We start from the raw sequence: 22299 nt of genomic DNA on the forward strand, positions 1-22299 counted from the left end.
ATTATTTTTGAAATAGGAAGGCAAGCTTTTAGACAAGTGAAAAAGTGAGGGTATTGTCAATAACGATTTTGATATGTACAGGATGTTTCTGAAATAGGTGCATTAATTTTAACTGGTAATAGAACTCGTCAAAAGGAACAACTTTTCTATCTACCATTTTGCCGAAAAACGATGTTTAATTCCAAAAAAAAATTGGAGAGATTTTTCACTAAAATAGCCCTACGCCACTAAATACTGCAATGGCTAATTGAGATCAGCGCTAATATGAAAAAAACGTCCATTTTCATCCAGAAAACGTGTTTTAACGCCGAAATCGAAATTCAAATAAATCTACCCGTATAGCAAAAAATCCACTTCGTAAGAATCTGGTTGTTTCACGTTTTTGGGTAGGTTAGTTTTGGAGATATGAACGGTTTTAGGAAAATCTTTCCTAGTTTTTTAAGCCATTACGCAACGTTTTTCGCCAAAATGGCAGAAAGAAAAGTTGTTCCTTTTGATGAGTTCTATTACCAGTTAAAATTAATGCACTTATTCAGAAACACCCTGTATATTATCGCCTCGACGTCATCTCGGTCTTCAATTTCTGGGCTTAGCACAAAAAGACACTTCTACTATTAAATAGCAGACGCTTCAATTTTATTTTTAAACGAACTTGGAGAAATGTCAACACCTGTCTTACTCCATAAGAATAGAATAAAAAAAGACTAACAGTTCACAACTTTGTCACTATTTTCTGTGGAATGCACCTTGTGAATTGGGTTTTTGAAAATAATGGAAGAAAATATTTTCCAAATAATTTATTTGTTCTGTTTTAGAGATCACAGTATATGTACATATGTTATAACTTTTAGTATAAATGTACAGGGTGTTTAAAAAATGTCTCACTAAAACAATGGTACAGTGTTCAGAAGCATTTGGTAAGTGAGAGAAAAATATTTTTAAAAAATTTGATGTTAAATTTGCACGTGGATGATGGTTTTTTTTATGGTGAATTTGGCAACTGCGTGCACTTACCTTTAAAAAATTGAAATGGTTTCATCGATTTTTGCATAATTTTCGATAATTAAAAGAGATAAATCGCATTTAATATTAAAGAGATCGGGTTAAAGATTTATAATCAACCTTCTGTTCTGCATAATTTAGTTGCATTTTGGGTGTTGTACACCGTACAATAATTTTAGTGCGACATTTTTTAAACACCCTGTATACATATAAATATACCATTCACTAGGTAAAACGTGGTGGTAAACAGTCTAATTCTAACTTTCTACTACATATTTTATCTACATATTATTTTAAATTGCAGTACCAAAGAAACTTGACTTAAACGGAAAAAAAAAGACTATTAGGACATTAAATTTTGATTTTTTTTTTAAATCCATTCAATCTCGCTTTGACATTAGAACAAAAGAACAAAATCAAAACACACATTGTGTTTCCTTTTAAAAAGTACTTGAGCCATCAGTATTTTATTTTCTCCGAAAAAATGTATTCTGTCATTGACACTTCGCTCGGCAATCAGTACCAACCTAGCGCCAGTGTGACAGTTCGTACAGTTTCCACCTAAACTAGTTACTACTTACAGGACAAGTCATTCCAAGTGGTAAAACCTCTGTAAAATCGATCGCACATGTACATTTCGCCGTATTAAAATCAAACCACCAAAAAACACTTCTTTGGCGTAAAAACAACATATTATATATCACAGTAAATATCACTTGAATTAACTCGACCAATACAAAACACTTTTTTAAAATAACAATTGTGCAATCAAGCACAACAAGGTGCAAAAAGCACCATCCGCGAAGAACCGTTGCCAACATCGGCGATTCACTCGTCGGGATTTCCGCCCCCTTCTAGCCCATACGTCTCTTTTTTGCCCTCTTAATTAATAGACGGCGATTAATTGAACCGTTGTGACGTAAACACTGTGTTGACACCTACAAAAAAGCGCCCCCTTTCGTCCGAAGAATTATCGGCGATCGCGCTTCGGTCCGGTCCCTCGTCCTTCTGTTGCTCTTTTGACAGTTTATCGTCCGGACGAGAAAAAACGGTTCGTTTGTTCGGTCCCGCACTCTCATCGAGGGCCCCCGCCCTAAACGTAACCGTCGTGGGCGAGTTCATGCATTAAAGATGTCCCAAGAATGTGATTCGATTGCAGGGAACGCACCGAATTAATTATAATGTAAACAGAGAACCGGAACATTGAATAGTTATCTAGTCAGCAAGCTGTTCGACACAGATTCCGCCCCATCCCGGGTGCCACTGCGATCTTTGTTCCCGGGACCCCTTCAATGATTAATGAAATCGTTAAAACGTTTCAGTTGTACATAATCTACGGTATCAATCGGGGATGTTTGGCCCGGGGGCGGCGCCGCCGGGGTTGTCGCGCGTTAGGGGCTCGATGAGCGGAGGGCCCTGGCCTCGACGTCTTCGAATTCAATCGAGAACTGCTTCTCGGATTTTAGCTGCCTGGAAAAGAGAAAGAACGGTTCACGGAGGTCGAGGTCGGGGGTGGTGTTTGTGTCATGAGTCAGGGTGGTGAATGTGGTGGGTTTGAGAAATGTCACGAATTGAAAAGCGAGAGCTTACAAACCTGACACGGCGGCAGGACGTGCATGTGTCGTAGACGCTGCCTGTCAAAACTTCTCGCGAAGAAGAAGTTTTCTGGAATCAAGAAGATGTTTGTACATTTTTTACGGAAGGAAGTGAGAATTGAAGAGAATCAGTTCACGACATAAAGGTCCAGGACGCAAGAAAGCCAGAAGAGTAGTAGGTGTTGGCTTTTATAATAAAAGCTTAAATAATAATGCGTCCGCACTGATCCAAGCGCGTAGTCAATCTGCTGGGGTGCGGTCCGCACTTAAGAATGTGTAAGACTAGCACTATTATGCAGAATCACCACTTGGACACGTAATGCGGTACGTCTTGGCGCTAACAGTAGGTACCTAGTTTAATATAAAATACGTCAATCAAGATCAAAAGTAGAAATTGAAAATACAGAGAAAAAAGAGCGATGGAATACGTTTTGGTATCAATGGGGATAAGCAAGTTCACTTAAAAAAATATAGTTTTGAACATAGAACCAGAAAAAAAAAAGATAAATAAACGAAAACATCGAAGGAAGATGTGTGTAAAAAGGTAAATTGCCTTCTCCACTGTTGCTATTTTGGTACGCTGGATAATCAGTAGTAGAGAGCATCGGAACAAGGGATTCGAATTCCAAACAAGCATAACACAAGCGCGTTCCAGAACGTTTAATGTATGCTGCACTTGGATAACAACCTAATTTCCCCCATCACCGCGTTACCTTAGGAGAATACACAATGAACAAACGTACGCGTACAAGCTTGGCGATAATTATTAAAGCTCGTTTTAAGATACAGATACAGTGCGCAACAAGTAATACGGGTCGTTATAAATTATTGTACCATCGTAGTTGGCGTTGAAAGTCCACACAAATTTTGCATGTGCCGCCAGCTTCGCAACGTTAGACAAACTAGTAGACAGATTTCCACTACCGCCAGCAGCGCTACCTATCGGCGATACTAGTCTCATCATGTTATGAAGTTTGCGGCACATTCAACTAACCACTCCAAACATTTTTTTTCAACTGTAAGCGTATGTCAAGTGACACCTCCTTTGAAAAGCTACTTCGCAAGGAATACAACGCACTATTTGTTTCCTGAATATTTTCAAAGCCTACGTGCTAAAAAAATAAAATAAAAAACAATAAAATTAAGGTGCAACAGGTAACGAAACTTTTATTCACAATATGAGACTCAAGCACTTTTTCATCATTTATTGTCTTCGATTGGAAGCAATGGATTACCAAAAGTCAAATAACCTTATTTCCCAACGTAGACAAGAGTTTTGGAAAAAATATTTTGTTCAGAAAACGCTCTCGTCGTTTTAGAAATAAATAGTATTCTAAATCTGATCAGTATGAACTCGCATGTTTTGAAAACAGCAACCGTGAAAAGCAGTTTATATAAGCTGAAATTTTGTCCTGATAAGGACCTCGTCCCAATCTTCCTTTTTCATCTGAACAGCGCCACGTCCTTTGGAAATGAGTTCTTTCTTTATCCATACGACAAATAGTCGAAAGCACTAATTCACGACTTCCATAGTTATTTACAGTAAGGGTGAAAAAGGCAAGATTTTCGTTCACGCGAATGCAATTCAAGTGAACGAAAGCGGCCTTACTCTCGAGTGCTGTATTTTGTCTGTAAATTTGTATTCAAAAATTTAAATAAAAATAAATCACATTTTTGGACGAATCTGTTGCTGTGGAAAAAAATAAAATACAAAATAAACAAAATTCTGTAACGTCTATAAAGTGGTTGTGTGCACGTTATGTAAATTGTGGACGATGAAAAGTTATACATATGTTCCTGGAAGAAGCAAGTGTCGCGAGTTACCAAATGTTGCCTAAAAAATTAAAAAAAAAGATGGAAAAAAGCACGATTGAATGCAAAACGATGAGCGAAAGTGAAGTGAACGAAAGAGAAACCTTCACCCACTGGTAACTGTGAATACAGACTCACTTTCTAGGAAGGTATGGAACAAAAAACGTTTCCGATAAATTTCTCCCGTGAAGTTGTTCCGCGAAATTTGAGAAAGTATATCAGCACTCCACACTTTGATGTCTTCACTGTTGGTTAAAGTAATGAAGCCAACTTTCATCCACCATAACAAATCTTGCAAGAAATCCGTCCGGATCCTGATTAATGATGACTAAATTTCCCTCTCGAATGCGCTGCTGATCAAGCCGAAATCAACGCGACATAAAATGAGGAACTTATTCGTGTAAAAATTCCTTTCCTGGAATTCTTTTTAACAAGAATAGCTTCCAAACGACATCGCAAATTTGTCATTGAAAAAAAAAACGAGTTAAGTGCTTATTTGAGGCACTGTAAGATAAAATTATCCAAGAGGAAGTTATGTCACATCAAGATCGAGTACCTGTCATTTGAAAAAACAACTGCGCTATTTACGATTTACAACTAAAGTCGCAAATCTGTAAAAAAAAGTTTAATGATGTTGATTTCTGAAAAACGAAATGATCCACAAAAACTTAAAAAAAAATCTAAAAAATAATCTTAGTCTTAGTAAGCAACCTTGACTGATTCCATTTTTGGTTTCACTTTTGTTAGCGTATTTTTTTTTTAACTTAAGAAAAATACATATTCAACTCTAATTTTAAAAAGAAAATATTCTTTGTTTCAGTGAAATATTTCAGTATTTTTACAGAACAATTGATCGAAGGACGATGTTTTAAAATAATATCCTTTGTTTCAAAGATTGTATTGAGTGAAATTGCATTTTAGACGTTTTATCTTTCGTAATCACTTTTTTTAAACTTTTCGCAAATTTTCGCTTTATCTTACGAGAACCTGAACAAATTAAATTTGAAAAAATGCGTAAAACAACTATCTCGGCTCATTACAACAACATGGTACCCAAGTTTCATATAACGCCCAATGAAACGACACCGGTTACAGAGAAACTAAACCAAATTCACCAACCACAAACGTTAGAATAACAAGACCAGTAATAAACAATGAAACGAACAACTTGGGACATAAAAACGGGCAACACCTGACCCCAACAGCACTTACCAGTATTTAACTCTGGCACTATCCAACATCAATTTCGAGGCCTTGGTGGCGGGCTTGGCGGCGTGCTTGTCAGTCAGGTACACAACTTCGGTGATCCCGTTCTGTATGATGAGCTTAGCGCACTCGTTGCAGGGGAACAGCGTGACATAAATAGTACAGCCGTCCATCGTCCCCGTTGCGTTAGCGATGGCGTTCAATTCGGCGTGACACACTGTCAGACAACTCTTATGGACGTGTTCGACAATCAGTGAGCTTGCATTTACCGTATAAATGTTTGTTTTCCAACGTGTTCGTCGAGCCTTTGCCCCACGGGAATTCGTCGTCGTGACAGCCCCTGGGCATGCCGTTGTACCCCGAGCCGATCAGGTTGCCTTGGCGGTCGACCACACAAGCGCCCACTTGGGTGATGGGGTCCTTGCTGCGTTGGGCCGCCAACAGGCAGAAAGACATGAAGAATTCGTGGGTGTCGAGGAGGGAGATCGCGTCCCTGGATTTAGTATGATGTTGGGCGAGGTGTCGAGAGTGGAATTCGTTGTTTTACTTACATTCGGGCGGATAAGTCGTCCATCGTGACTAGATTTTGTCGGTCACAACGGGAAGAAAGGAAAAGTGAGGTTATGAGTGGGTTATGATTTGTTGTGACAACGGTAACGTGGCAGGGTTACCAACTACCGAACCCGAACAGTTTGGAGCTAAAAGGAGAGACCAACTCTATTTTAAATTATAATGATAATAATTAATAAATTGATGATTTGTTGTGACATGAATCTTGGGTTTTGCATTAATTTTTTTAAATAGACAGAAGCGTCAGACACTGTCAGTGAAAAGAAAAAGTCAGTGACCACCAACCATGAGATTCCAGCGATTCTCAAACAGTAAATCCAGAAATCTATAAATCAGAATAAAAAAGTAAAATACCAATTTAAAAGTTACCGACTGTGAGGAACAGTGTGGCGTTGAAATCCATTTTCATTTTAAAATAAATTTGTGGATCTCCGGTTAGTAAATACGACGACTGAGATTATGAATGCAGATAAACGTAAAACACGGAGAAAAGAAAACAAACCTTGTTCGAATCTCCGTTCAGACAAAAGCTAAAAACCGGAAAATAAGACGCAGATTGATAAATTTTATTGATATGACTGTGCGTAAAAACCTCGAAGAAATTTATGAGGTTCTCGAGCAAGAGCCGAGAAGAAAAGCCATTTAATTGCGCCGATAAATTAAACAAAACCGGAACATTTGAAAATGTAATTATGCACGATTTCATCGCATTAATAATAAAGTTTTTTTGGGCCCGGTCAGAACCTGTCGTAATTCCATTAATTAGAGAGCCCGGGGGGCCCACCCCCGCGAGGCAAAACACCGCTCGTCAAGATCCCGTTCCGGTATTAATTTTTTCCCGGAGCGCGTAAACTATACACCGGATTCAATTTAAACTTATCGGCCAGATTAAAATTAATGCCGGCCGGTCGTTATTTCCCGCCCGTAAATCCTCCGCACCGGCGATAAAACAGGAGAGGTTCTCCCCCCTCGATCGACGGACCGCCCCCGATTAGCTCCCGGGTTTCATAAAACACACGACATTTTTCCGGGATGATTTAGATAGACACTTAAAAACACTCGAAGCCGTCGACTGTAACTGAAAAGCCGCCGCGACATGAATATTCATCGAGGAACCGGGGGTTGACAGGTGGGGGATGATTCGTCATTGCTCCTTTCTTCCCGGCGGCGGCGACACTCGCTTGTAAATTAAGCGTGCGGGGTGATTTTTCCGCGAATATTGCAGTATTCAAAGGGATCGGCTAATCCCGTTTTATGGGGCCCCGGCGACACGCCACGCCGTGACGCCGAACAAGGCGAGATTCGTCGCCGTGATTTTTGGGGGTGGGAAAAGGCCGTTCGCAGCAGCGATTAGCTTTACGTCCGGTTAAATGCCAAGGAAAGTGTTGCGGTGGTAATGCACCCTGTGGGGCTCGTGTTCAGACATTTTTTTTTCTTTCTTCAAGAAGCGAAGCCCGAGAGATTATGATACATTTTTAAACAGGTTAAAGGTAAAGTCGGGAGACTTCCACAAAAACATAAAATCTTATGAAAGATTGATGCCATTTTGGAAAGCTGCAAATGTCAAGGTCTTGATGTAGGAGAGGTAGGCAACCAGTAATACAGTCAGTAATGCAGATCTCTGATTTTAATCCACAACGTTGCGTAAAGGCAACATGTTCCAAATGATTTTTTTTTTCTATTGTTTGAAATTAAAATAGAGGTTTTTTTTTATGTCAAACGTGTATTCTAAAGAGAAATAAATAAATGGTTCATTTTTTCTGCTGTTGGGAATTAATTGGCGGAACAAGCAATACTGCCAACTTAAAAGCGGAATTCTGTCAAGGCCCAGTTGATTTCTTTTTTGCAGCAGTACTGCAAATAGTAGTAATTAGTTCATTTATCCAAAGCAGTAACAAATTTTCCACATCAACGATAAAATCTCCACGAATCGCGGTAGTGTTGATTAAAGCAGATTCATCCAGAATTTGTTGTTTTTAAACCATAACGACCTTTCCGAATTTAATTTCAAAGAATCCATTTTCTTTTGTAAACGCTTTGATCAATTTAAATTGAAATCACGGCAGAAAACAATTATATAATACGACAGCAATACAGTCTTTACTGAAATGTTTTGTCCCGAAGATAACGCATTTCACATTTGCCAGCACCAGCGATGAAAAAAATGTTTTGTCGGGACTAGTGACAAAACTATCACTGTCAGTTGTATTTTTTTTTGTGACAATCAAACATCCAACCTATACTAAAAAGGCCTCTCTTGTTCCAGATCTACCGCTCTGATCCTTGCGAGTTTTGCTTGTGCTTGGATGGCGAGATGTTCTGCTGGTGGCAGGACTGCCCTCCCACCATGGAGGGACCCTGTCGAGATCGAGGACCATTCACTCCTTGCTGTAAGCACGTTTCATGAATTTTCAAAGATGTTTAGTTTTTTTAGAAGCCAACACTACAATATAAGTGGTTTGCAGTGACCGCACCTTCCCCCTCTACCCCAAAGAGCACGACAATCGAGCACGAATCATCAACGTCGGACGCCGAGCCCATCGACAACACCACCGACTCCTCGACCCTCACCGCCGAAGTGAACTCGACGGAGGAAACCCCGACCACCACCCAACCCAACCATTTTTGCATAGTCATGGGTCAGTTCCGATTCCCGGGTGCAAACCCCAACTCAGCCTCTTCTGTTTCCAGGACGAAAGTACGAAATCGGCGACAAATTGCCGCACGATACCGGAAACTGCGTGGAATGCATTTGCGGTCAAGGTGCTAAAGTCACGTGCTCCCCCCACCAGTGCGCCCCCGCCGGCGAGGATATAAACGACTATCGCCCGCCAGGACCCCGCCAGCCGGACGTCTTTTAATGGTCGTGCCACGTTCGACAGGATCCGTTTGTTCATGTGATAATTCTCGGAGGGTAGTTGTGTCTGTTTCGTTGCCATTAAATGCCTTTTCTTCTTGTATCTTCCACGGTCTTCGTGAGTCCTCCACCTGAACCAGCCCGACCCAGAACCCTAGTCATATCAGGAAATATATCGATTTGTGTCTTATTTTGTAGTTTGTAGACGTGTCGTTGAATCAACCGCAGAAAATCGCATAGGAAAAGTCGATGGGAACCATTAATTAAGTGAAAATGTACGAGAGCTAGTGATTTTATATTAGGAATTTTTATATTAGTCACGACCACTGGAACCAATAACTTGTTAGTTGTAGATCATTTGATATATTAGGGCTAAGACCGGTTCTGTCTCTGTGAAACCCCCGTTTCGGTTAGTTTACACTTTTCGTGGGTTAAATGCGTGTAACAAGGTTTTCTATTTGAAAGCAGACAACTTGGTTTCTCGAAAGTATCTCGTTAGCCTAATATGAAAATATCCAAATCAAAAATTATGAAAATCACAATTTATATTATAAAGTGTACCTTGTAATACCGTTAAGACTAGTGGAGATTTTTGACAACAGTTATTGGTCATGCGACGGTGGCGCCACTTGGATAATTTCGTGTTACGCTAGTGAAAGTAATAACTGTTGTAAAAAATGTGTCAGTATTATTACAAATAAGAATTCATACTTGTTATTGTTAAGTATGTAATGAGAATTTTATTAAGTTTCTTTACTGTATAGAAAAATAAAACATGACGTCAAACTTGCCTTTTTTGTTTGGGAACCGCACGTCCACTCGCTTTTGGACTTTTTTGACAGTTCTTACGCAACGCCACCTACACCGTTATGTCACAAGTTTACCTACAGAATTCTGCACCCGCCCCCGGTTCACATACAAACTATAATTTAATTGTCTGTGCTCCGGTTCTTTCACACCACCGTTCATTTCATTAAAAATGCATTATGAAAATGTTTCCGATAAAGAGCCAATTTTCGCCGATGAAGGCGTCACAAACAGGGCGCTTCACGATTAAATAATAATCAAGGCGCAATATTTAACAACACTGAACACAAAAACAACGACCAATAAGGAAAACATTCACGAATTTAATTTCAAAGCAGCAAAAAACAAGGAGTTTTTTAATTTCCAATTCAAAATGTCATTTGAACAAGAAAAATTCTCGGTGACGAAAACTTAAGATGAATAATATCCCCAAAAAACGCCCGTACACTAGCGCTCTGCGGGGATCCCGCAAACTACACTTTTGAACAACATTCGACGCCTGTTATAATGATTTGTAAATAAATAACTATAATTGGGTAATTTTTTCTTTGATTAGGGGAGTTAAAAATTCCGGTTGAAGGGAGTTCCGGACGTCAGTAACCAAACAGTCGTAATCCTATGCAAATATTGTTACCAAAGAAAGACTGTTATTTAAAAATACATGTCAATTAATAATTCACCAAATTACCCCCACGTCTGTACGCTTTAACGGGCAAACAACGGAGCAAACTTTACTTAACAACTGGAAGACTGGCAGTTTGCAGTCAACAATCAACTAGTCATGTTCTTGGTGTTGACGATGATTGCTGTGTCCGTGGGGATGCAGCTTGGGGCACGAACAGACACCAACAAGTTGTCTGCAAGTATCTTGCGACAATTCCTGGATTACGACCTCATCATCCATTTTGACAACACCACCGTGGATTACTTGGACAACACGCTGACCGCAAGAAGTCCCGATCACCAAGCTGCCTACTTACTCAACTACAACTACAAGCACCACACTGGAAGACCTCGAGGCTTCAAATGCATAAACATCGTCCTCTTAGCCGACCCCTTGGACTTCCAGTCGTACTCTAGCAGAGTGTACAACTTCCACCAATTCGACTTTATTTTGTTTGTCGTCGCAACAACACAAATGGATAAAAACTGGGTGATGCCGGGAATCCACCGAGCCCCAACGACACTGATCTACAACACCCAACAAGACCAAATCTTTCACTGTTGCTACTACTGCGGCAACAAAACCGCCAACCTCCACAAAACTTCAATCTCAAACTTGCGCTCGCTGCTCAACACCTACTCCGACTTCAACGGACACGTGTTCCAAGTGGCTTACACCGACTTCCCGCCGTTTTTTTGGCGGGAACCGCACGAGAGCCGAGCGCGAGGGGCGGAAGGTGAGCTTTTGGAGGAGTTCAGTCGGGTGCACAACTTCAAGTACGAGTTGGTGCAGTACCAACACCGACCCGGAAAAGGAGCGTGGCAAGCCATGGTGGAGGGAGTGGAAGCCGGACGCGCCGATTGGGCGGTGGGCGGGTTGTCCGTGACCATCAAAAGAGGAATCTACACGGACTTCACCAGGTACATCAAGACTCAAGGTTTCAGCGTCTTGTACGCTGTCTACCAAGAGACCTGGAGCGCCTTCGAGAAGTTCCTCTTGGTGTTCAAGTGGATAGTTTGGGTCGGAATCGTCACCACAGTCCTGGTGATCTGTCTGGTGGCGAAGACTGCAAACGATCGCGCCGGTGTGGCGGAGAAGTACTGGGAGTACGCGAAGGTGGCGCTGTTGCCGATCGCTGAACAAGGAGCCTCAGGGCGGCAGATGAAACTGATCACCCTCATATCCGTCCGCATCTTGTTCTTGATCTGGTGGTTGAGCTCGTCGAGTTTGACTTCTATGTACAAGAGTCAACTGGCGTCGTCTTTGATCAGACCCATCTACAACCAACCCAACCGAATCGACGAGTTGGTAGAGAAAGACTTTCGCTTTCATGTCAACACAGACGACTGGAGTGTCCTCAGGGAGAACCTCGAGACTTCATCCGACAAAGTCTACTCGAAAATTTTGACCAGAGTCGAGGACAATTTGGAGTTTTGCTCTTCGGTACTAGCCTTGCTGGGCCGAAAACTCGCCGTCATCGACGAAGAAATCCCCATTCAATATGACGTACGTCACTCAACTCTCATCTGTCACTTTTGACGTTTGTTTTTAAGATATTCAAACGCTGCAAGATAAGTGGCGACTACCGCTCGAATTTGCGATTGGTGACGGAAAACATCTTTCCCAGCGCTTACCACGCCTGGTCCATGCAAGTCGGAGCGCCTTTTCGACTGAAATTCTCAAGAACTATAGGTCGGATGGACGATTTCGGTTTGATACGTCACTGGTCTGAATGACATTTGACATCTGACATTTGACGTTTCGTCCGCGCTGGTTTTCAGGTACGAATCGGCTTCTATCTATCGACTACCTCGCAGCAACTCCCGAAAAGAAGGTGGAGGAAGTTCACCTTTAACCGTAACACAGATTCTCCCCCCGTTGGTCATCCTGGGGGTGGGTCTGACCACAGCTCTGGCCGCTTTTCTCGTAGAAATCTACTGTAGATAATGGGAGCCCTTCTGGGGAGATTCTTGGCGCGCCTGGTGGAGTTCCCCATCAAAAACCGCCCTGTGTGTTTTTACCTGCAGAAAAACTTCACAACTACTGGTGAGGAAAAGCGCGACGAAAGTGAGCCCCAAATCGACGCCTACGACCAGTTGCAAGACGCTTTTGTTAGGAAATTGAAAACGGTAGCCAAAAACAACAAAAACTGGTTGAGGGACATGTTTCCTCAGTGGGACCAACTGACCATCGACAGTCTCAACAATACGTTCGTCTTGCTGGCGGAAACCAACGGAATGATGGACTTCCAACACTTGTAGAACAAAACAAAAATCCTCGCTCTGTTCTAGGTTTTGCTTTGCAGCTGCTGCTTTCTCAACAGTTTAGGCGACAACTCTACGAGTGGCTACCGCGAAGACAAATTCCAAAATGTTGACACCAACGGCGACGGCTTCATCAACTTCGACGAGTTCCTGCTGCTGGTCTACAACTACAACTCCTTCGTCGAGGCTGACGGCTTCTCGAGTGTTGCCAGAACTTGTTTCGACACGGCGCAACAAGTCCGCAACATCACTCTTTTATCAATTGGAGAACAACTCCAACACGGTTTATTCTAAAATAAAAACCTTCACTTCACCTCGATGTTTTATTCGATTTCAAGCCTCAAAATCCTCAATTTGCCTTGATCGGCGAGCACGCAAGCCGCCATGTTAGTTCCTCCACAGTACTTGGACGAAGAGAAAACTGTCAACAAGTGTCCCTTTTGCTGCAGCTGCAAATCATCGCGTGAGAACGCGTCAAGGTCGAGCTTCCCCTCTTACGTAGAATCCAGCTTCGACGACTTCGTGGGCGCGCACCAGGTGCGTGAATCCGTTCGCCGAAAGAAACTTCTCCAAAGCCTCCACGCTGAAGATGTGCGCCGTGCCTCGGCGCGTGTTCACGGCGAAGCCTTCGTTAGCCAGGAGCTCCATCGCGATCTTGTCGGTCATGTTCTTGGTCCTGATGGGGTCGTTCCACATCAGCTCCCACGCCAGCGAGCTCTGGTCTTGGGGGTCGTTGAGAACTGCAGGAATGTCGTTGATGGCGGCGACCACGGGACACAGCCACGGGGGCGGAATTCCTCCGTGGCAACAAAAAACGCGTCCGTCGATCACCGCAGCCAAGGGGATGGTGTCGAAGACTTCGTTGATGGCGTTGAAAACAAACGGTCCCAACTTGTCGCCGAATTTCAGCTTGCACTCCCTGGAACAAACTGTTGGAGTTTCGATCGTCAATCGAGGGTCGCGACGACTTCTCGAAGGTCCACTGGAGCTGGACTCGCTTGATTTCGTGATTTCCCCTCAACATAAACACTTTTCTGGGGCTCTGGAGTTTGTAGGAGAAGAGATAACAGATGACCTCGAAGCTGAACAGGCCCCGATCGACGTAGTCTCCGAGGAAGAGAAGGTTGCAAGGGCACAGGGCGGGCCCCACGTGCCACAGGATCTTCTCGAAGTACAGCAGGTCGGCGAAGTTCCCGTGGAGGTCTCCTGAAAGAGAAACTGAAGCAACAGAAGAAGAACACAGATGGTGTACCCATGATGTAGACCGGGGATGCGATATCCAGCATCCTAGGCTCTTTCATCATGACCTCCTTGAGCTCGCTGCACACTCCGCACAAGTGCTTGGCCACGGCGGAAGGGTCCAGCTGGCCCCAGGTGAACGAGAAGTTGTCAGGTTTTGCGTAACACTGCATTTTCTTGTTGACTTGAATCAAGTACCGCAAAGCTTTGAGAAGCTCGTTGGACTTGGAGTGTTGGTCAAACTTGTCCGTCGAGATCTTTCGGACGGCTTCGTTCAAAAACGAAGGCCGCATACTCGAGAATGACGTCGCATCTGTTCACATTAATTTACGATTCTTCTCGACTCCACTCTACTTACTGTCAATGTTCCAGAACTGCTCGATATTGATAGTGGTACCGCTCTTCTGGATCTTGACGCTGTGAACTGCCAGCTCGTACGCTTGGGTCTTTTTGTAAGTTGTCACACCTGCTAAGAACCAGTAGACAATGTTGCAACATTGTGAACAACCTACCAGTGACGTTCTGGTGTTCTAGAGTCGCAGCCGCCTTGCTCCTCATATCCCTCTCACTAACTCAACTATCACAACTCCCTCAAACTCAAAACACACTCACATGATATCCTTTACGTACTTCTGGATGCTGTTCGGGGCGCGATAAATCTGAGACGTGCCTCTCACCTTGAGCTCGCCAACCGCGCGAAGAAACTCTGACATTGTGAGGGCGTGGTTTTCCGGGATTCCGATCGCTCTGCAACACCCTCGGTACGTAAAGTCACGCCTACATGCGCTGCCGACCTACTGGTAGCACTCGTTCAGTTCTTTTTCTACTTTGGGCGGGTCCAAAGGCTGCTTCCGTGCTTTCCTCACTAGTACTACAAAGTTCCGCATTTCGTCGCGCTTCAGCAGGTTGTTTTTGTCCGTGTCGAGGTACTTGAAGATGTAACGACAACGCAGCTCTGCCGGACCTCCTCCGTGACTGGTACCGGGTTCGATGGCCGCCAGGAAGTAGAGGAACTCCCTGAAGGAGATTCCGCCTCGGCCGTACATGTCGGCGGAGCGGAACAAGTGGTGGACTTCGTCTTTGGACCAGCCGATGTCGACGACGAATTTGGAGAACACCGGAAGGGCCAGGAAGTTCGATGGAAAAGCCATCAGGAGGAATTCTTTGTAGAGAGTTTCCTGAGCTGGGAGAAACTGGTGGCTGGGGAAAAGTTGGGCAAAAAAGAGAACTACCAGCGCGATCTATCCCCGAAGCGTCGACTATCTGCTCGTAAATGTTGTTTTTACCGGTGACCATCACGTTCTCGGTCACTTCCATGAAGTTGCCGATTATGGTATGCTCGCTGGGTGTGTTCCCGACGGGTGAGGGTTTGTTGGTGACCCAGCTTATGAAATCTACGACTTCTGGACTTTTCAAAACATTATTCTCGAGGAACTTTGTGATTTCTTGAGAATTAGTCCATCGGACTTTGCCTTTATACTACGCAACAGTCAAGAGAAATTATAAAGAGTTAAAGAAGAGATTGACAAAATTAAATTTTAAATGATAAGAACTAAATACTTTGCCAAAGGGACTCTTGGATTTTTTCTTCATTTCTAGGGTCACTTGGACTTCGAAGATTGAGTGGCAAAGGTAAGGAGCCTTGTGGGACGCGGGCATCCACAGCTTGTTGACGCGCAGTACCCTGTTGATGGTAACGTTAGTTCCGAAGATCTGCAAGATAAAATCGCAAGCTTCGCGCTCTACTCTTGGACTTTTCATTGATTACGTCTTGCAGCAGATCTCTGGAGATCTGGCCCACCCAAGAGTTGCCAGCTGGGACCTTCACCGACGGTATCCAGTACTCATTACTGCTGGGTTCTATCACCAGCATTATGGTAGAATCGGATGGGCAAAAGATCACCACCGAGGCAATATCGCACAGTTCGTGAATAGATTTAAATGTCGACGTTTTTAAATAACTCATTAGGGATTCCGATTTTGTACCGGGAAACAGGAAATCTCCGGATGGTTCATTCATTTGGTCGTCATTCTGACAAAAAGATCAAATTTTTCAACGCTGCCAAAAACCAAAACGGTTACTGATTTCATCGACTCCTGGTAACGCAAAAATTAACAGGCGCCAGGCACATGACTTACGAAAAGTTCTTGATTGGTTGGGGTAGGTCACGTGATTAACGTCACTGTTCTGAATCGTTGGGGAACCGGCTTTAATTCTACTACCAAAGGAATTACGTTTTCACCGTTTATAGTGTAGCATAATTTTACCATTTATAAAACCATTATTCAATAAAGTTTAATAAGATCTGTTCAAATTCTTTCGCTCTTTTTTATTTAAAAACATTATAAGAATACTGGCAACACTGCGTTGTTTTCACATTTCTCCCAAACCCATGTGATAAATTGAGGTTATGTTTTTATCCTTGCGGTTGACAATTTTTTTCGTTTGTGCACCTCGAGGACCATGTCGGGGGTCGGAGTGATCGTAGAGGACCTGCAGTCGCACCCTTGGTGCCCCCACGGCCCCACTCTACTCTTTTCACGCAAGACTGACGGAATAAAACGTAATTTTTTTGCGTGTTCAGCTTGCAGGGACCGAAAACTGTGTCCTTTTTTCCTCTATGAAGATGAAAAGAATAAATATAAAGCAGAAATATGGGAACAAGAACGAGCAAAGTTGCTTCAAGGCGTAGATCACAGAAAACGTTTCCTAACCTTAAATCAAGTAAGTGAATAAATATGAGTTGCGTTTTTTAAACGGAAATTTTAGATTCGGCAGTTGCCCCCGAACGAACGCGCTTACTGTCATACGTGCTCGAGTTTTCAACTGACAAAATTCTGGAATAAGCATGAAAATCATGAACTGGTTAAAGGTGTGACAGATTATCAAATTGACCACCCCAGTGAGTTCCTACCTCCCCTGGAAGATGCAAAAAAAGAGGCCCAATTTTTATTTTCGGAAGCATCAGTAAAAGTGATAGTGGAGATGTTGAAACAATTAAACTGTCAGAAAGTTATCAGTATGGGTACACCCAGGATACATGAGTTTGTGACCAACAACTGCTCTGAAATGGACAGTTTTTTGATGGACTTTGACTCCCGATTTCATAATTTTCACGGTCCTCTGCAATTCTGTTGGTATAACAGTTTCAATAATCACTTTTTTTTGCCTGAATCAGAAACCTTTTTCTCGGATTTTTTGAAAGGTTCAAAGTTGGTAGCGCGTAATCACGTGATAATTACGCATTCTGATTGGATAATTTTTCAGTAGCGATCCAGTCCTGGTGTTAGATCCACCGTTTGGCGGTCGCGTTGAACCCCTAGCTCACACGATAAACCAAATCAATCAAAAGTACAAACAGTTGAATAAAACTGAACGTGATTTAGCAGTGTTTTGGGTGTTCCCCTACTTCATGGAGCCCCAAATTTTGAACAGTTTGCCTGATTTTGTAATGCTGGACTACAAAGTGGATTACGAAAATCACCCTCTGTTTCAAGATGGCGTCAGAGCGCGGAAATTTGGATCTCCTGTTCGGATTTTCACGAACGTGGATGCGAGGTAAGCCGAACAGAAGTCAAAAATGTTTGCCACCATGATTTTACAGTAAAATAGCACTGCCGGTCGACGAGGGTTACAAGTTTTGTCGTGATTGCAAAAAATGGGTCTCAAAGGAAAACAAACATTGTTCGTTGTGTAATAGTTGCACTTCTAAAGACGGCCGCTCTTACGTCCATTGTGTGAAATGTGAACGGTGCGTTAAACCGAGTTGGCAGCACTGCGAGAAGTGTAACAGGTGCTGCCAACCTGACCACAAATGCGGAGAACTGGTATTTACGCAGGTGTGTCCTTGAATTGAGTACAAAAAGAGAATTTTAAAATTTTATTTGGTATTTTGAAGGACTGTTTCCATTGTAAGGAGCCGGGACACAAAAAACGAGACTGTCCGCGAGTCGACCGCAACGAATTACACCACAAGAGGAAACTAAAGTCAAAAAACAACAAAATTAAAAAACGACTAAAGCTAGCGCCGTAATCACAATCGTAATAAAACGGTTAAGAGTCCATTGAATTAATTTCGTTCCTGACGAGCTCCGCCGCCTCCTCCATCTCTAAACCTTCCAAAATATAAAGAAAATTGTCCAGCGTGGCGTCTTCGTCGTCATCGAACCACAACTGGAGCATGTTCTTGGCCTGATCCACCTCCTTTGTATTTTCCTGCGTGAAATATTGAACCTCGTCCGGTTTGAAACCCAATTTATTCGCCAACTTCTTCCAGCTGGGAGCAACTTTCTCACTGAACAACTGCAACTGACTTGACGTGATTTTGTGTTCAACTCGCGAGTTTTTGTCGTCCATGAACTCTTCAGATTCCGACGGTTTGATGTCTTCCGTGTTCTCGTCCACTTGAGTGTCCTTAAACAGATTCTCTTCTTCAGCATCCCCTTGCTGGGACTCTTGCGAGTTTTCCTGCGCCCGTCCTTGTCTGTCGTGGGCGATTTTCTTCACCATCATCTCCAAATACGAAGACAGTGGGTTCATTATCACCGTGCTGTACGTAAAGAAGTGGGGACTGCGCTTCGCCAACAGTCTCAAAGCCCTCCACCCGTAATTCCCGTCTTTCAGCAAGTTGTCTTCGTCTTTGACGGGAGTGGGTAGCTCCATTTGGGCGATCGCGTCGGCAAAGTAGTCCTCCAGAGTCGGGAGGAAGTCGCGTTCCTTGCCCTTGCACGCCTCCAAGTTGTCGGGACACAGGTTCCACAACTTCGTCAGTTCGGGACTGCCCATGTAGTACTTCCCCTGGCTCGACGCTTCCTTGATCAAGTCTCCCAAAAGAGGGCGCTCTTCGCTCTTGCGCTTGTCTGGACTCTCTTGCGTCACGATTAATTTTTTTAGCTCCGGACATCCGTCGTTCTTCCACGCGTTCCAGTACTCTTCGCGACTGAGAATGTTGGAAGCGATTTCGGCAAATCTTTTACCGTCAGGGGGCGTTTCACGCAGCAAACTATACACTTTATCTGTACTGCTTTGAATCCATTCCTTTTGGTCAGTTTTCAATTCAAAACTGTCTCTGCAATGCAAAAATTAACATGTGTTGTTTCCGATTAGCGAAAAATACTAACGATTTAAATTTTACGGATGACGACAAGTACTGGAACAAGATCAGAAACTGTAGTAAGACCGCTCTGCGAAAATTGACGTCGTACAGTTGCAAGTCCAGCAGTTTTTGACTTGTCAGATATTTAGAGAAATACATTTTGTTTTTTATTTCATCACAATACGCCCCGTTATTCTCCACGTGTTCCAATTTGAGCCCTTGGAAAGTGTTCAAGACGCTACTTGCATACTAAAATAAATTAAACTCTATTAACAATTCCAGTTTAGAAATGAAATAATTACAGTACAAAAAAGCTTCCACTGCACTTTGCTGTAAAGCTGATTAGGGTTCCTGAAGAAGTCTTGCAATGACCAAAACTTGCAATAAAACGTGAAATCGATCACAGCGTTCTTCTTGTCGTCGCCGTCGATGTCGCCCACTGTATCTTGACTAGAATCGGTCCCGTATTCCGTGGTATTTTCCAAATTAAATTCACTCACAATATTCAAACCTGAGCGTTCAGAAAACGGGAAAAATTTCGCAAGAAAGAGCAAAATGCGTCCGCAAAAAACCGTCGCGGTCGACCGCGATAACCTCCTTAACAAATCATTGCACAACCTCAACAAATTATTTTTACAACAGCTGAAAAACAGGTTCTCTTTCCACACCTCTACATTGTTCTCAACATACAAAAACATCTCCTGACAAGCGTCAAGAGTCAAGGCGTCGAAAATATCAGAAAGCAGCACTACAGGCATCGTCGGATTGCTCAATTCTTTGCGGCAAGACAACACACAGAAATCGACGAATTCGCGGAGTACAGAAACGTCCACTTCCTCCTCCAGAAGTTCGAGAAGGATGTCTCTAAACGCCTGGTCTAGAGGGGCTTTCAAGTCGACGGCGGTTTTCGTGGTCAGTTTCGCTTTGGCCTCGATCATTTCTGTGCTTTTACTTTTGAAACATTTGCGTAGAACGTCCTGGAAATGAGAGTGAGCGGCGAATTTGAGGTTATGTTTTGGCTCACCTGGTATTCCACACGTAACGACTCGAATTTACCCCCCATTGTTCACTGTTGTTAAATTACAGTGTCGAGATTAATTTTAAGCAATTTGGGGGTAAGTTTTGTGGAAATTAATTCACAAGCGTAAACATCAGCGTCGGGGTGAGAGCTGTCAAACGTCGAATTTGACAGATGACAGATGGACAACAATAAAACATTTTTTAATTTTTAAACTGATTTATTTTGGTAAATTTTGCTCGTCACAGGCGTTGACAGGTTCACTCATTAATTTGACCCCCTCGAAGACAGCGCGCATCCATATACCGACGGCGTGGGCCCCCGCGTCGGGATATTTACGCTGTGGCTGGCGCGTCCGTTGCGCCGCCTCCTCAGCCCAAGTGATCCCCAGACCAAAACACTGAACGTAATCTTGACCTCTTTCCATTTCTCTACCGACGGCTACGTCGCAACTTTTGACGGGGTAGTACATGGTTCTTCTGCCCACTTCGGGGGTGCAATACCTGAAATCACCGACTCGGTAACTAACGTTCGAGCAACTCGATTTCGATTCCTAACAATTCAATAGCCTTCGTAGCAACTGACAGTGCTTTAGCCCACATTCCTGGAGTGATGACCTCGCTTTCGGGTATATCCCCGAATACGTTGGCAGCACTTTCGAACAGAACACCATAAATGGAGCCCATTATACCTCCTAGTGCCGTTTCGGCGATCACGCCCATTTTCTTGAAAAACGTGTACGGACAGTTGATCGGTAATTTCTTGTTGTTGATTCTTTTGTTGATGTTGTCGGCCATGTTTTTGAGACGACTGCCCACGTTGCCAACGGAGGATTCGGCGTCAATCAGATTCAGTTGACGTTCGCAAGAGATGAGAGCATCACAGGCGAATTGGATGGCTTTTCGACATATGTTAGTCTGTTTTTCCCCCAATTTGGGACCTTTCAGGGCAACGTGTTGTTTGCCCTGGCAGGTCAACACGCCGGGAATCTCGTTTTTGGTGGTGATTTCGGGAAGAACTTGGACGACGTGGTGCCAACCTTCAAAAGACAAAAAAAATAAAAGACAACTTTCTGGATCGCGTGAACCTACCAGAGGCGTCACATGGTGCATCCAAATACTCTATAACCTTCAAATCATACACTTTCATGATGGTCAAGGAGGCGCTCCCGGGGGCTGCCGTCACGAAGTTCCCGTAATACATTCGCACTATGCAGATTCCTAATTGTCTTAATCTATCAATCACCTGTGTGACTAGACCTAATTCAGCGATTCTCTCCAAGCTTTTGGAGGTGTTAATCAAGGCAACAGTAGGTATGGAAGGATGGAGACTTAAGTTCTGTTGGGACTTGTCGTCGATGACGTGCTTGACGTGTTTATCAAAATCAACAGTTATCTTAATACTCTTGCGTCGACGGGGCCCCGTCTCTTGGTCTAAATAGTTCAAGGGCACAGTAAGTATAAGATCTATAATGTTTTTATAGCATTTCCAAATATCGTCGAACATGGCCCCCTTTTCGACCAACGCCCCCAAAATCTTCGTCAGCAAAATAAACCCGCACGAATATCGTTCTCTTTTGGCGCTTCTGTCGTCATCAATTGAGAGTAACTTGACTCTAGTGCGACAATCTGCATTGGCCCTTTCCACGGCCAGACCAAAATTAAACATATCCGAATTCGCCTGCGTTATCACAAAAATTCCGCCGTTCTCCCCCACGTTGAGTTCTTTGATTGTGTGCAGGATTTGTCGGGAGCTGGGGGCGGCCTCCTCTCCTATAAATTTCAGTCATGACGATACAAAATCAGATTGATGCGTTACCGAGAATTGCGGCCGTCAGCATCCCCTTGCCCACACAAATCGCGTGACTCAAATCCGTCCCGCCCACACCCCCAGAGAGGAGCTTGACGCCGGTCAAGTTCGTGTAGCCCCTCCGAACCACAACATTTCCGTAATCTAACACGACAATGTCGTGATTTATTGCGGTTAATGCCAGAAGGGCCTCTCGGAGGGAGACCGCCTCGGTGGCTTGGACATTGAGCCCCGAACTCACAATATCCATTTAATTTTGAACCTTTAACCTAAATCGTCAAAAATAAACAAACGACTAAACGAGTGGCGCCACCTATAAAGTCCACACGTTTGATTGTTAAATAAAACACAGAAATACTC

At 43.4% G+C, this 22299-nt stretch overlaps 8 protein-coding genes across 13 annotated transcripts in view; 4 read left to right on the forward strand and 4 right to left on the reverse strand.

Moving 5' to 3' along the window:
* The window catches only part of LOC138138435 (probable deoxycytidylate deaminase), a 99580-nt gene extending 93196 nt beyond the window's left edge, over nt 1-6384 (reverse strand). For 2 of the 5 annotated variants that reach the window (XM_069058370.1, XM_069058369.1), the window contains exons 1-3: nt 6167-6380; nt 5885-6108; nt 5622-5832 (exon numbers count right to left, since the gene is read on the reverse strand). In XM_069058370.1, coding sequence (XP_068914471.1) covers nt 5622-5832; nt 5885-6108; nt 6167-6189 — 458 coding nt within the window. In that variant the 5' untranslated portion in view covers nt 6190-6380. Of the gene's footprint in view, nt 1-782; nt 2473-2596; nt 2668-4183; nt 4432-5621; nt 5833-5884; nt 6109-6166 lie in introns of those variants that run through there. The other 3 variants (XR_011162028.1, XM_069058371.1, XM_069058368.1) reach the window with 3 other exon arrangements.
* The window catches only part of LOC138138433 (kielin/chordin-like protein), a 112291-nt gene extending 102463 nt beyond the window's left edge, over nt 1-9828 (forward strand). For both annotated transcript variants that reach the window (XM_069058363.1, XM_069058364.1), the window contains exons 3-5: nt 8452-8575; nt 8651-8824; nt 8877-9828. In XM_069058363.1, the coding sequence (XP_068914464.1) occupies nt 8452-8575; nt 8651-8824; nt 8877-9046 (468 nt within the window). In that variant the 3' untranslated portion in view covers nt 9047-9828. The remainder of the gene's footprint in view (nt 1-8451; nt 8576-8650; nt 8825-8876) is intronic.
* A 183-nt stretch (nt 9829-10011) lies between these two features.
* LOC138138422 (probable glutamate receptor) lies at nt 10012-12460 on the forward strand. Its single transcript, XM_069058348.1, has 3 exons — nt 10012-12019; nt 12067-12239; nt 12295-12460. The coding sequence occupies exons 1-3, from the start codon at nt 10631-10633 to the stop codon at nt 12458-12460; spliced, it is 1728 nt and encodes a 575-aa protein (XP_068914449.1). The 5' UTR covers nt 10012-10630.
* On the forward strand, nt 12460-13090 carry LOC138138436 (uncharacterized). The gene is made up of 2 exons (XM_069058372.1): nt 12460-12770; nt 12819-13090. The coding sequence occupies exons 1-2, from the start codon at nt 12460-12462 to the stop codon at nt 13069-13071; spliced, it is 564 nt and encodes a 187-aa protein (XP_068914473.1). The 3' UTR covers nt 13072-13090.
* Nucleotides 13087-16115, reverse strand: LOC138138419 (uncharacterized). The gene is made up of 11 exons (XM_069058343.1): nt 15785-16115; nt 15577-15729; nt 15249-15495; nt 14815-15199; nt 14629-14763; nt 14529-14584; nt 14375-14482; nt 14030-14329; nt 13746-13983; nt 13276-13696; nt 13087-13226 (listed from the first exon to the last, which is right to left on the reverse strand). Exons 1-11 carry the CDS (start codon nt 16034-16036, stop codon nt 13101-13103), a joined length of 2421 nt encoding a protein of 806 aa, XP_068914444.1. The 5' UTR covers nt 16037-16115; the 3' UTR covers nt 13087-13100.
* Nucleotides 16116-16384: 269 nt separating this feature from the next.
* Nucleotides 16385-18079, forward strand: LOC138138424 (rRNA N6-adenosine-methyltransferase ZCCHC4). The gene is made up of 5 exons (XM_069058349.1): nt 16385-16741; nt 16787-17229; nt 17285-17575; nt 17622-17856; nt 17916-18079. Exons 1-5 carry the CDS (start codon nt 16481-16483, stop codon nt 18048-18050), a joined length of 1365 nt encoding a protein of 454 aa, XP_068914450.1. The 5' UTR covers nt 16385-16480; the 3' UTR covers nt 18051-18079.
* Nucleotides 17885-20280, reverse strand: Hpr1 (THO complex 1-like protein Hpr1). Its single transcript, XM_069058347.1, has 4 exons — nt 20137-20280; nt 19415-20089; nt 19138-19361; nt 17885-19085 (listed from the first exon to the last, which is right to left on the reverse strand). Exons 1-4 carry the CDS (start codon nt 20173-20175, stop codon nt 18071-18073), a joined length of 1953 nt encoding a protein of 650 aa, XP_068914448.1. The 5' UTR covers nt 20176-20280; the 3' UTR covers nt 17885-18070.
* Nucleotides 20281-20329: 49 nt separating this feature from the next.
* Nucleotides 20330-22269, reverse strand: LOC138138201 (triokinase/FMN cyclase-like). Its single transcript, XM_069057991.1, has 4 exons — nt 21949-22269; nt 21222-21902; nt 20689-21169; nt 20330-20633 (listed from the first exon to the last, which is right to left on the reverse strand). The coding sequence occupies exons 1-4, from the start codon at nt 22187-22189 to the stop codon at nt 20351-20353; spliced, it is 1686 nt and encodes a 561-aa protein (XP_068914092.1). The 5' UTR covers nt 22190-22269; the 3' UTR covers nt 20330-20350.
* Between the last annotated feature and the right edge of the window lie 30 nt (nt 22270-22299).

Source organism: Tenebrio molitor, chromosome 9 (genome assembly GCF_963966145.1).
Source record: "Tenebrio molitor chromosome 9, icTenMoli1.1, whole genome shotgun sequence".
NCBI lineage: Eukaryota > Metazoa > Arthropoda > Insecta > Coleoptera > Tenebrionidae > Tenebrio > Tenebrio molitor.